This window comes from Podarcis liolepis (genome assembly GCF_965112155.1).
Source record: "Podarcis liolepis genome assembly, chromosome: 17".
In the NCBI taxonomy this organism is placed as follows: Eukaryota; Metazoa; Chordata; class Lepidosauria; order Squamata; family Lacertidae; genus Podarcis; species Podarcis liolepis.
The window spans coordinates 40,246,002-40,258,681 of record NC_139571.1 but is presented as its reverse complement, the minus strand read 5'-3'; the positions used below and the strand labels follow the sequence as shown (position 1 = coordinate 40,258,681).

General features: G+C 45.1%; 1 protein-coding gene across 1 annotated transcript; it reads left to right on the top strand.

Annotated features, from left to right (window-relative positions):
- The first annotated feature begins 2,460 nt into the window (after positions 1 to 2,460).
- LOC310696467 (large ribosomal subunit protein mL49-like) lies at positions 2,461 to 3,045 on the top strand. The gene has a single exon (XM_083482034.1). It carries the CDS (start codon positions 2,492 to 2,494, stop codon positions 3,026 to 3,028), a length of 537 nt encoding a protein of 178 aa, XP_083338160.1. The 5' UTR covers positions 2,461 to 2,491; the 3' UTR covers positions 3,029 to 3,045.
- The last annotated feature ends 9,635 nt before the right edge of the window (positions 3,046 to 12,680 follow it).

Sequence of the window (12,680 nt, the reverse complement as noted above, 5' to 3'; positions counted from 1 at the left end):
ACACGTGACTGGGGTGGGTGGGTGGTGGGGAGAACATTATGGGATGCGGGCCTCTCTCTCTCAGTTACTATGGGGTGTTGTGGACAAGAGGGAGGAGAGCAGGTTATTATGGGATGTCAGCGCAGACGGTGTGTCTGGCTGGGTCTGTTGGGACTGTGTCCAAGTAGCTGCCCTGCCTTCTTCCTCTCTCTCTCTCTCTCTCTCTCTCTCTCTTTCTTTCTCTCTAATATGCTCCCCTTTTCCTTCCTCTCCTCCTTTTTTTGCCACCACCAGCCCAGCCTTCCCCCCCCCCCCGCTCTGTAATCTCCTCTGTTTCAACTGTCAGAACCTGTAAAGCAGGCATGCTATTATGGGATGGCTACTCCGTAGGTGGGGGTGGGGATGGTTGCTAGGGAATGTCTCCTGTCGGAGATATTATGGGATGTGACCAGTTTTGCAGGGTGGGGCTGCCCAGGAGGTTTATTCAGGGGCCTTCACAGCCGTGTGAAGAAAGAAGGCAGATTGCATGGAAACCCTGTGAATTAAAGATATATGTGCACACACACATATATCTATCTATCACACAGAGTCAGGGGGCAAAAGGTGCTGGCAGTGCCACCCGTTTCCCCCCTCAGCCCTGCTCTCAGCTTTTATGTAGAAAAGAAACAAATAAGGATGGGGGGGGACGACTTCTTGCAATTAGAGGCACTTATTTAAATGCACGGGAACAGGGGTGGTAAAATTATTGAATTATTCCTTCCTGCAGTTCAGAATCGTGCCATTCCCAGTGTGGTTTGGTGGTTATGGCGTCAAGGGACTGGGGAGCGCCAGGCCCCGATCCTCCCCACACAGCCATGAAGGTCACGGGATGACCTTGGGCCACCAACTTTTTCCTTATATTCTCTCTCTGCTTTATCTGCCTCATGGGATTGTTGTGATGCTAAAAAGGGTTGTGGGGAGAGGGGACAGCCATATATGCTGCCTTGGTGGGGAGAGGCGAAAGTGAGCTGTAGAAATAAGCAAGACCCTGTTGAAAAACGTCTGTACACAGAGCCGGTTTCAGACTTCTTCGGCTTTTGTCAGGAATGTTCAGGGAGAAAATAAATAAATAATGAAAACTTTTTAAAATGGTTAGCCAGTTCCGGTGCTTCAGTGAAGGTTGGGGCAAGGACATGTTCAGGAGGACGAGTCCAGAAAACCACATCTGGACCCCACAGCGGAGTTCAGAAATGCCTACGTTCAAGTCAGAATGAATTTGGATTTGCCCAAAAAATAATCTCCACTTCCTGACTAACGCTTTCAAGCAAAACATACTCTCCTGGGGCTTTTCCACACACCCACACACACCCACACACACCCACACACACAAATGCAATTTATGATTTTAGAATGTTGTACTATTTTATTGTTGTTAGCCGCCCTGAGCCCGGCTTCGGCTGGGGAGGGCGGGATATAAATAAAATTATTATTATTATTATTATTATTATTATTATTATTATTATTATTATACTTAGCAAGTATTGAGGTGCTCTCAGTCTCCACCTCTCTCCCTGCCCTGCCATTTCATCACCACTTTCAATTCTCAAATATTGGGGCTGGGTGGATCTAGCATACAATAGACAGAGCAGAAGAGAGTTTTACCCATGGGGTTTTATTATTATTATTATTTTCCTTCCCACCCCCTTTTATAAACAGTAGACCATGTGCTCCAAGACCGCAAAAGAAACCGAAAACTACAGAGAGGGGAGAGTTAACGTAACAGAGAATATTCATCATTAATATTTTTCAGTATTAATAGGAAGGAAAACAATTGTGTAGAATTCCCCTCCCTCCCATATTGAAAGGAATACATTGATCGCAGCTAATGAAGTCCTGCCCAATAGGTTCTTGTGACAAAGGTGAAACAAAAATCTTGAGAGGTCCTCAGCTTCTTAAGGAAAACTGGACCTTCGGAGAGAGCGGAGCTTTTAAGGCTCAAACCGGTCAGGAAATGAACAGAGACCAGACCAGGATATACGAAAGCAAAGCGGCTATAAGCCTGATCTTTATTAAAGCTGTTGCAACAGGGTCTCCCCCCACACACAGGAAAGAGGAGGAGGACACCAAATCATGCGTGCAAGCCCTTATATAGACTTTTGAACTGCCCGCCCTGGAGCCCAAGACCACCCCCCAAAACAGCATACATACATCATGGAAGCGGTGTAGCCCAAGGCCACCCCCCAATACATCATACGTACATCAGAGAAGGGACGGACTACAACAGAAATCTGAGTGCATTGTTTTTATCCTGTCTGCCAGGTCACCTGATTGGATTACCTGGGCATCCTGGCCACTCTTGTTATGATAACTACTCAATTCCTGAATCCAGGTCACAGGCTCACCCTATTCATATCTTAACTGTGCCCTTGAGACAGGATTTGTGAGCAAAGAAACAATGGGGAGGATCCCCATTTCCTTCGAACTTGCAGAGAAATATTTGAGGTCAATTTGGAAGAGACAATCTCCTCCCAAGATGGCGACTTTGGCTTTCGCCTTGGCCAGAGTTGGGCTGCGGAAGGGGCCGTTGCTGGGAGGATGGTGGCAGCGACTCGTGGCGGCAGCTCATACGAGGCAAGCTTCAGCAGAAGCCAGCTCTGCAGAACAGAAATATCCAGGGATTATTGAATCTACTAATGAATATAGGTTTGTGGAGAGACTTATACCTCCCTCCCAAGTACCAGTACCCCTGAAACATGACAGTTATCCCACCCCTTCTGGATGGAGCCCACCTCAAGACCCACCTCCTCACCTTCCTTATTTTGTAAGGAGGTTGCGAATGTACAATATCCCATTTTACACAGATACTACCTTCAGAGGGTGCAGGAAGATGACAGTCATCAGAAAGATTGAAGGCGATATTTGGGCCCTTGAAAATGAAGTGAAGGAACTCATCACACAGCTGTCTGGGCGGACAGCAGTCACCCAAGTGAATGAAGTTGCCTGCATGATTCGCGTCAAGGGATTTTTTGAGCAGGAATTTAAAAAGTGGCTGTTGGACAAAGGCTTTTAAATAAATGAGAGATATTCTCACTTTTAAAAAATGGAAGAGACAAATGTTTCAGGACTTTTTCTGTGAGGTTTCAGACATGTGGTTTATACATTTATGTATGTGTTTGCTTGGTACATTTATGAACATTTACTTTATATATATAAGACCTTAAAATTCTTATAGAATCATAGAGTTGGAAGAGACCACAAGGGCCATCGAGTCCAACCCCCTGCCAAGCAGGAAACACCATCAGAGCACTCCTGACATATGGTTGTCAAGTCTCTGCTTAAAGACCTCCAAAGAAGGAGACTCCACCACACTCCTGGGCAGCAAATTCCACTGTCAAACAACTCTTACTGTCAGGAAGTTCTTCCTAATGTTTAGGTGGAATCTTCTTTCTTGTATTTTGGATCCATTGCTCCGTGTCCGCTTCTCTGGAGCAGCAGAAAACAACCTTTCTCCCTCCTCTATGTGACATCCTTTTATATATTTGAACATGGCTATCATATCACCCCTTAACCTCCTCTTCTCCAGGCTAAACATGCCCATCTCCCTTAACCGTTCCTCATAAGGCATCGTTTCCAGGCCTTTGACCATTTTGGTTGCCCTCCTCTGGACACTTTCCAGTTTGTCAGTGTCCTTCTTGAACTGTGGTGCCCAGAACTGGACACAGTACTCCAATATAATATAGGCTATATTATAGAATTGTAGCGTGGGAAGGGACCCTGAGGGTCATCTAGTCCAACCCTCTGTAATGCTGCAATCCTGCTCACAGCTGTCCCTGGGTAGTCTCAAACCACTGACCTTCTGGTTAACAGCCAGATGCACTGACCTGTTGTGCCACTGGGGACCTAGACACATTAACGGTTTGAAACAGCAGGAAGGTCAGAATTTCCCCCTGCTGCCTTCCCAGTTGCTTTCTTACATTCCTGTACGCCCCAGAGAAAGGAAGATCACGTCTTCACTCAAGACGCGTTATCCAATTTGTTTCCCTGCTCTCGACTCCCATTCATTGAAGCTGTCATCTGCGCATGCTCAACCTCTGTCTCCAAAGAATACACCTCAGCTTAACCACAGATTCTGTTTTCTAATGGGGGGGGGGGGAGCTGGCATAAGGAAAAGCACATCCAACAGGAGCGTTTCTCCAGAAGCTAAAGGGTGCAGACGGATTGGGGCCAATGCCATGTGTGCGGTACATAGCTATTCCGAACTTAAAAATGGAAAGCGTAATGCTGGTGGTCAACAAAAGAGGTTTAAAGACTGTCTCAAGGCAAATCTAAAAAAATGTAGTATAAACACTGACAACTGGGAAACACAGGCCTGCGAGCGCTTCAGTTGGAGAACAGCCTTTACCAAAGGTGTCATGGGCTTTGAAGACACTTGAACTCAGGATGCAAGGGAGAAACGTGCTAAGAGGAAGGCACGCTTGTCAAATCCACACTGTGATCAACTCCCGCCCGGAAACCTATGTCCCCACTGTGGAAGGACATGTGGATCCAGAATTGGCCTCCACAGTCACCTATAGACTCATTGTTAAAACTATGTTTATGGAAGACAATCTTACTTGGCTACGAGTGATCACCAAAGAAGAAAGAAGCTTCAAGCACCCGTGATGAGAGTGTGCCCAGAGCCGGAGCAAACAGTAATGTGTACACAGTTACAGTTTTGCAACCACATTGGACAATCCACCATCCCAACAGGTGCACTGAGGTGGGTGGGAAGGTTAGCAGAATGGCGGGGGGGGGGCGGGTTGCACTTTTCCAGCAACAGAATGCTGAAAGGAAAATACATTTTTTTGCATAACAACGAAGGCAAAGACATTTGGACCACCTTGCAGCAACAGAACAACTATGGCACATTTCTCATGCTATAAAATGATCAATACGAAAACTCATATATTGTGCACCTGGGAAATGTCCTTCTGTGAGTTCACACATTCAATTTGATCATGACTGATGTATGGGATGCAGTTGTGGCAAGTTGGATATTGTCTGTGACAAGAATCTCTCTATCTGGGTAAAAATGAAGGATGTATGCTTTATTTAAACAGTAGTGATGAATGATGCAACTTTCTACACATCTTTAACATTCTGTGATTCCATCCCACCCCATAAGAAATCTTCATTAGGAATGTATGTATATTCTTGCATTATAAGGTAACTCCAGCACAAGAACACACACACACACACACACGAGAAACAGGTGTTGCGTTGGGGCTGCCAATCAATGATTGGTTAATCATCTGCATTTTTAAACCAACTAATTGATTAAAACTTAATTTGCACATTAAAAATACTTGGATACAGGTGCCTTTTTTGAGATATTGTGTAAGAGAACATACAATGTAATAGATTATTAATTTTGTGAGTTGGGAAGTCAATTAATCAATGAATGATTAATTAATCGACTAAATCTCATATAATTAATCAATTATCATTATAATAATAATTAATCTATTGATTAAATTTGCACAGGGGCTAAAACCAATATTTCTGAAGGCCCTTTTTTTTCTCAACACAAGCGGTGTAGCAGAAATAGTCCTTGAAGATCCATTTCCTCTGTTAAGATGGGGCTTACCACCTGCAGTTTTCATAAATGTGTGTATTGCAGTGAGATTAATCAGGGGCACTTTCTTAGTCCTTTAAAAGGTTTGCTAATCAGTAAATCGACCGATCATAAACAGTTGATCATAACACCTAAAGATAAAAATATGCGATAGAATATTTACATCCCACAATTTATCTGCACTCCAATTATTTCATAACAAGCAAAGTCGGATTCGTCAAGACCAGGGTGTTATGGGGGAGCAGTCCATTCTGTTCCTGTGAATTTGCATAAATGTGCTTTAAGACACACCTACTGTATGGATAGGCAGTTATGGGTGACAGCAGAGGGAAAGCAATGCTCTGTTTATTTGTGGATGTGGGTGCACATTTAAATGCACGCATAAAAAGAGCCAGGATGCAGCCCCACAGAGTTAAACCAGAGATTCAGCCCTGAAAAAAATACACTGTGTACCCCCCCCCACACACAAAAAACCCCTAATTTCTCCAAAAGAACAGTGGACAGTGATTTACCAGGGGCAGGCACTAGAAAATAGAGACTATCTTTGGTGAATAGTTGTGCTATATCCCTCTCACAGATCAATCCTATGTAGGTCTATTCACCTATTTAGGACTTATTATTAGGTAGAAGTAGGACGCGGGTGGCGCTGTGGGTTAAACCGCAGAGCCTAGGACTTGCCGATCAGAAGGTCGGCAGTTCAAATCCCCGCGACGGGGTGAGCCCCCATTGCTCAGTCCCAGCTCCTGCCAACCTAGCAGTTCGAAAGCACATCAAAGTGCAAGTAGATAAATAGGTACCACTCTGGCGAGAAGGTAAATGGCGTTTCCGTGCGCTGCTCTGGTTTTGCCAGAAGCAGCTTAGTCCTGCTGGCCACATGACCTGGAAAAACTGTATGCGGACAAACATCGGCTCCCTCGGCCAGTAAAGCGAGATGACTGCCGCAATCCCAGAGTTGTTCACGACTGGACTTAACTGTCAGCGGTCCTTTACTTTTACCTTTATGTTTCCCATACTCGTTCTATGAACACAGCGCCACCCGCATCCCAATGGGAAACATAGAAGGCAGCTTTGAACCCCAAGGGTATCTCGTGGGGCATTTGTTCTCCACCAGCAGCCAGACCCAGCCCTATATCCCAGAACCAAGAGTCCCATGCCGTGCTAGCTGTGGCCCAGTGGGGTGGGGAGAAATCCCTAGATAACAAAGAACAATAGGCAAAGAACAATACCAGATAAGAAAGTAGAAGCTTTTATTGAACAGAGAGGGAGATAGCTCTCAAAGCAGGACAGATTAACAGGTTTGCCCAAGAGTTGCCTGTCCCCTAGATGTGGTCCCCATGCCCTTTCTCAATCAACCTCCCTTCTCCTGTTAGGCAAGAGAATATAGGCAGGACTGCTGAACCCTTTCCTAGTGGGTGTTACAGGGGACTTGTGCAGTAACCTGTCTGCTCCTTGGAGCTGGACTGTGCTCCTGCAAAGCAAAAGGGATCATGAGCTTATGGGAAGCAGTAGCAATGGTTGGAGTAAAGTGCCTGGCATTTGGCAGCAGAAATGGTGCCTGCATGTGAAGGTGGCCCCTAGTCCTCTTTTCTGCTTGCAGGACACAGCTACTAGTTGTAGAAGGAAGGCGTGGTGCGGGAGCTATCATACACAGCACTCCTACTCCTTTGCCCATTTCCAGAGGTTGCTTTATTCTAGAGCACCCTCCACTCTGGGAGGCAAGCTGCGAGTTGTTCGTGAGTGCTTTTGTACGGAGTCCCAAAGCAGATAACTTGTAAGGCTTCTGAGAAAGCAACGGTTAGCTATTTGCTCTTCCTATAATTGTCCTGGGGCTTTGTGCAAAGTGCTCCTTCCTTGTGCAAAGGGCTCTTTCTCCATTAGTTCCCATCACCCAAATCTTCCCCTGGTGTACTCTAGGTGTGCAAAACATGAGGTCAGATGTAGTCCCATCAAGCACACTCTTTCATTTATCTAATGAGCTCCCTGGCAGGGTTTTATATGCTGATGAATCCTGCATTTCATTGCAAAGCAGGAAGATGTGAGGGGGCAGCTTATTTTTGCTTCCCATTTGGTTCAGCAGGACTGCTTTGGCTTACATCACCTTTTTTTCTGCTAGCGCGATGGCAAGAGAGCATGGTCAGAGAGACGTGAAGGCTGCATGTACTTGTTTATTTGTTTATTTTTTTAAAAAAAGAAAGCTGTTTTCATTAAAGCTTGAAAAAGAATGGCAGGTTAAGTTGACGGACTCTGCCGAAATGGCAAAAATGACCGGAAGAATCAGAAATCAGGAAGACCAAAACTTTAATAAGGAATGGGGAAAATATTTAATTTACCTTAAAAATCATTGTAAACAATTAAAATTATTAGGGTGAATTGCCTGCTTGGTGTACAGATTGGGACTGTTGCTCTTTGTTTAGATAGCGTGCTAGACAGTGCTGGGGAGGACCCAGTAGCTGTGGTGCACATTGGCACCAAAGATATGGGGAAATGTGGTTGTGAGGTCCCGAAAGCCAGATTTAGGCTGCTGAAAGCTGGGACATCCAAGGTAGCTTCCTCTGAAATGCTACTGGTTCCAGGCACTGGGTTGGTCAGCCAGGAGCAGCTTTGTGGTCTCAATATGCGGATGAGACAGTGGTATTGAGAGGTAGGGTTTGGATTTGTTAGGTGCTAGAGCACAATCTGGGGTAAGCCAGGCCTGTAGAAAAGGGATAGGCGCCAATCGAACTAGGATGGAAGCAGATTGTGGACCAGGCATCCCCAAACTTGGCCCTCCAACTGTTTTGGGACTACAACTCCCCTCATCCCCAGCTAACAGGACCAGTGGTCAGGGATGATGGGAATTGTAGTCCCAAAACAGCTGGAGGGCCGAGTTCGGGGGTGCCTGTTGTAGACCCTTGGAAAGGGGGCAGAACAGCTTTTAAACTGAGCCGGGGGCGGGAAGAACACTGGCAGCAGCTGATTGAGAATCCAGTTCGGAACAAAACTCCCCTCTCCTTGGATGAAGATGATAAAATTGAAGAAAATTTAAATGGGGGACATGTTAAACTAGGCACTGTGAGTGCAGGGGCACAGGACAGCAATTCAGAGAGGTCGACACATCACAAGTTAAAATAGTAAAGGTAAAGGTACCCCTGACCGTTTAGTCCAATCGCAGACGACTCTGAAGTTGCACGCTCATCTTGCTCTATAGGCCAAGGGAGCCAGCATTTGTCCACAGACAGCTTCCGGGTCATGTGGCCAGCATGACTAAGCCACTTCTGGCGAACCAGAGCAGCGCACGGAAACACCATTTACCTTCCCGCCGGAGCGGTACCTATTTATCTACTTGCACTTGGACGTGCTTTCATACTGCTAGGTTGGCAGGAGCAGGGACTGAGCAACGGGAGCTCATCCCGTCGCGGGGATTCAAACCGCCAACCTTCTGATCGGCAAGCCCTAGGCTCTGTGGTTTAGACCACAGCGCCACCTGCGTCCCTCAAATTAAAATAAGACTGTATAAAGCCATTATACCAGGGCTGGTGCAGCCATTAAGTGGTGTGAGGGTGCCACCTCAAGCGGCAGAAGCCCTAATCAATCAATCAATCAATCAATCAATCACCTCCACTGGTGGAGAAGCTGTGCCAGCATCAGTAATGATTTCGGGCAAGATCTTGCCAAAATCACCTGAGATATTGTGGAGCGCAAGAGAGCTGTCCTGAAATCATTTCTTAACTGAAATTGGCACAGGTGCCACCACTGCTTCTCTGCTGGTGGCGAAGGCAATGTGGCGGGCAGCACAGGTGGTGTGGCAGCGGCAGGGCAGCACTTCCTGTTTCACCTTGAGCAGTTAAATGGGACATGCCGCCCGATTGTAATTCTGTGAGGGATAAACTACAGTTCCCAGAAATCTCTCCGTGAACAAATGAGATTCAGATGCTCTTTTATGGTGTGGAGTAAAATCTGCAACAAGCTGCTATTTTTATAATGAAACCAGTTTCTCAAGAACTGGCTTTCAGGGGCAGAAAATATGCAATAGATGCGGTATGTATATGTACCATTTAGCAAAAAAACAACAACCAAGTAGTTACTTTCCTTTTATGCTAGGATAAAATGTCATGTGTACACAGCTTTTATTTTTTGAATGAATCGAGTTCCTCAGTAAGTGCTTTTCAGGAGCAAAAGTAGGCAATCAAACAGGGCTCCTTTTGCTCCTTTTGGAGGAAGGGCAGGACATAAATGTTATGCTAAATAAATAGTGTGTAAGCTACATGGGGGGTGGGGAGAAGCGAGTACTCAGCCTTGATTGAGTCCAGAATAAAACATTGTGTATACATTGTGTATACAGAGTGTCTGTGTGAAAACTGATGTATAGGGACCTGGCAATGGGAGTTGTATCCAATGAGGGGTGGATTTCAAGTGTGGATTTCATGCTCTTTATTCAGCTCATAGTAGTGAGGAATGAAAGTTCCCCCAAAATATCTGATTTATATACATTATTTACACAATGGGCCGCATGTGATTGGCTAATTCTGGGATTCTTCTGCAGGCCAATCAGGTTGCGGATTCACTTCCACCTGAAGCTGGATTGGGTGGCTCCTGCGGACCAATCAGACTGCTGCATTCTGAATCCTATTGTTCTAGGACCAATCAGACTGCTGCCTTTTGGAACCTATTCAACTCAGTACATAACAAATACAGTGACTACTTCCTTCTTCCTTCACCTGGGGCATGCGCAGGGAGGAAAAGGCATGGATAACCTAATCAAAGAGGGCGCTTTTAGAACACATATCAAGTGAGTTTGAGCACACCCACCTTTGTGCATGCCAGAGCTAGAATCAATAGAGATTGAAAGCAGCATGTTGAGAATGAGCACAAACAATTACGTTGGAGAAAAACTATCTTTTTGTGCTATAAACCCGTGAGTGTGTACACAGCCTAGACCATGCGTAGGCAAACTAAGGCCCAGGGGCCGGATCCGGCCCAATAGCCCGCGGACGGTCCGGGAATCAGCGTGTTTTTACATGAGTAGAATGTGTGCTTTTATTTAAAAGGCATCTCTGGGTTATTCGTGGGGCATAGAAATTCATTCTTTTTTTTCTCCTTTCAAAATATAGTCCGGCCCCCCACAAGGTCTGAGGGACAGTAGACCGGCCCCCTGCTGAAAAAGTTTGCTGACCCCTGCCCTAGACAATATCTGCTACTCCCTGACATACCCCTCATGCCATACTTTCCCTATCCTTCTAACGTTGTCGTTCCATCAGTGCCAGGGATACAGCAGCATGTTGGGTCCCTAGTGGGAGGCATGACGGCAAGATTATTATTTTTTTGTATATAATTTTTTATTAGTTTAACGTATCGTTTTCAACAGTAATTAAACATACTTTTACATCTTATTCAAATTTTTGACTTCCATCAATCATGTTGGCAAGATCAAAACAAATCCTAGGAAACCTAAACGAATCCTAAACCTCTCCCATCAGCATAATTTAAGCGTACAAATAAAATTAGATGTGCAAATTTGCAGTTAGGATAGCAGCTTGAAAACATGCAGTCCAAAACGCAGGAGAAAACAGAGTTTTTTGTCATTTTTACACAGGCAATAGTGTGCATATATAACGGGTAGTCTGTTATAGTAAATACATAGCCGTAATAGTGAAGCTGTCTCTGATCTCATAAACACCTTTGGTATTAATGGAATTCTCAAGCTCCAAGTGATATCAAGATTATGGCCTTATTTATATAGATGTTTTGATCTGCGCTTGTAAAGTTTGTTACAGGAGGGCGACCTTGTCTCTGATACTTGGCAATTCCTCTCCCTTTCCTTCCCTTGCCCTCTGTGTACGTTGTGTTTAAATGTAGCATGCTGCTTACATTGATTCTTATGTCTGTGAGCTATGACAAATGTAATGAATGGAAATTCCCTTTTTCTAAGAGATTTTCACAACGATTTTTCTAAGAGACACCCACAGTTACTACTGAATTGTCTGTTGTTGTTGGGTTTTTTTTTAAAAAAATAATAATACAGTTTTTTTTCTGTTTTCACTGCCATATCTCTGTTTTCTATGTTGCATTTCTGTATACCGCTTAGAAATGTTAAAGCGTTAAGCAGTTTGGAAATGCTTTTTAATAAATAAATAAAATAATAAATACGCATCTTATGAGATGTGTCTATTGCCGGTAGTTTGTGTATTCAAAAAGAAAAACATTGTCAATCATAATAACGGAGGAAGAAAAACGTGCACCGTTAAATTAGGGGATGGACGGATGCAATCGTCATAGATGCAATTCACTAAGCTCTGCTGCTAAACGGTCTCCATTTATTTCAATGCAGCTTGCACAGCAATAGAGGAAACACTGGCGAGTCGCTTGCTCCCTATGCATATTAAGGGCATTAGGTTAAGGAATATTATGGCGAATGGTCAGTATGCTGATAGCATTACGGAGCATCCGCCAGACCTTTTTTAAATCGCAGAACTGCACAATTGCAGGGAAGACCCCTTTATGGAATGTGGGTTCAGACGCAGCTTTTCCTGCATCATCAGGTGGTTGGACTAGATGACCGTGAAGGTCCCTTCCAGTTCTATGAATCTATGAGATTTTTACTGGTAACTGAGAACAAGTGAGATGGTATCATGCGTAAAAAGGATGCTACAGTAGCATTATGAGATAGACCCGTCGCAACTTTTAACATCATGACCCGCATTCCCAAACTGAAGTGCTCTGAATTTTCAGAGGGCGGTGGAAAAAGAGGCAAGACTATTTGCTAGGAGAAGTTTGCGCATGAATCGATCCCCAAAGTTTGCATTGGTGAGCCGGTTTGCGCATCAAAAGGTTACCTTCTTCTGCCTATCTGGGAATGCCAGGTCACCTCAATAACCCTGGTGCTGTGCGAATGGCAGAGAGGGGAAGCCTGCCTTCGAGGCCTTGCAGCCAGACCTGTCAGGGTCTGACTTCCCAACGCCTGTGCATGAAAGATTATGGGATGTGCAGCGTCTGCATCATCTGAAGGAAGAACAGAGAACCCTGGCAGGCTTGTCGAGAGTATTATGGGATGTGCCATTGGCCCTGTGCCCCCAGTGGTTATTATGGTCTGTGCACTTTGAAGGCGGGGGTGTTGTGGGGGAAGTGGGGC

Coding starts and splice junctions, on each gene's coding strand:
- LOC310696467 (XM_083482034.1), top strand. CDS start 2,492: ATGGCGACTTTGGCTTTCGCCTTGGCCAGAGTTGGGCTGCGGAAGGGG.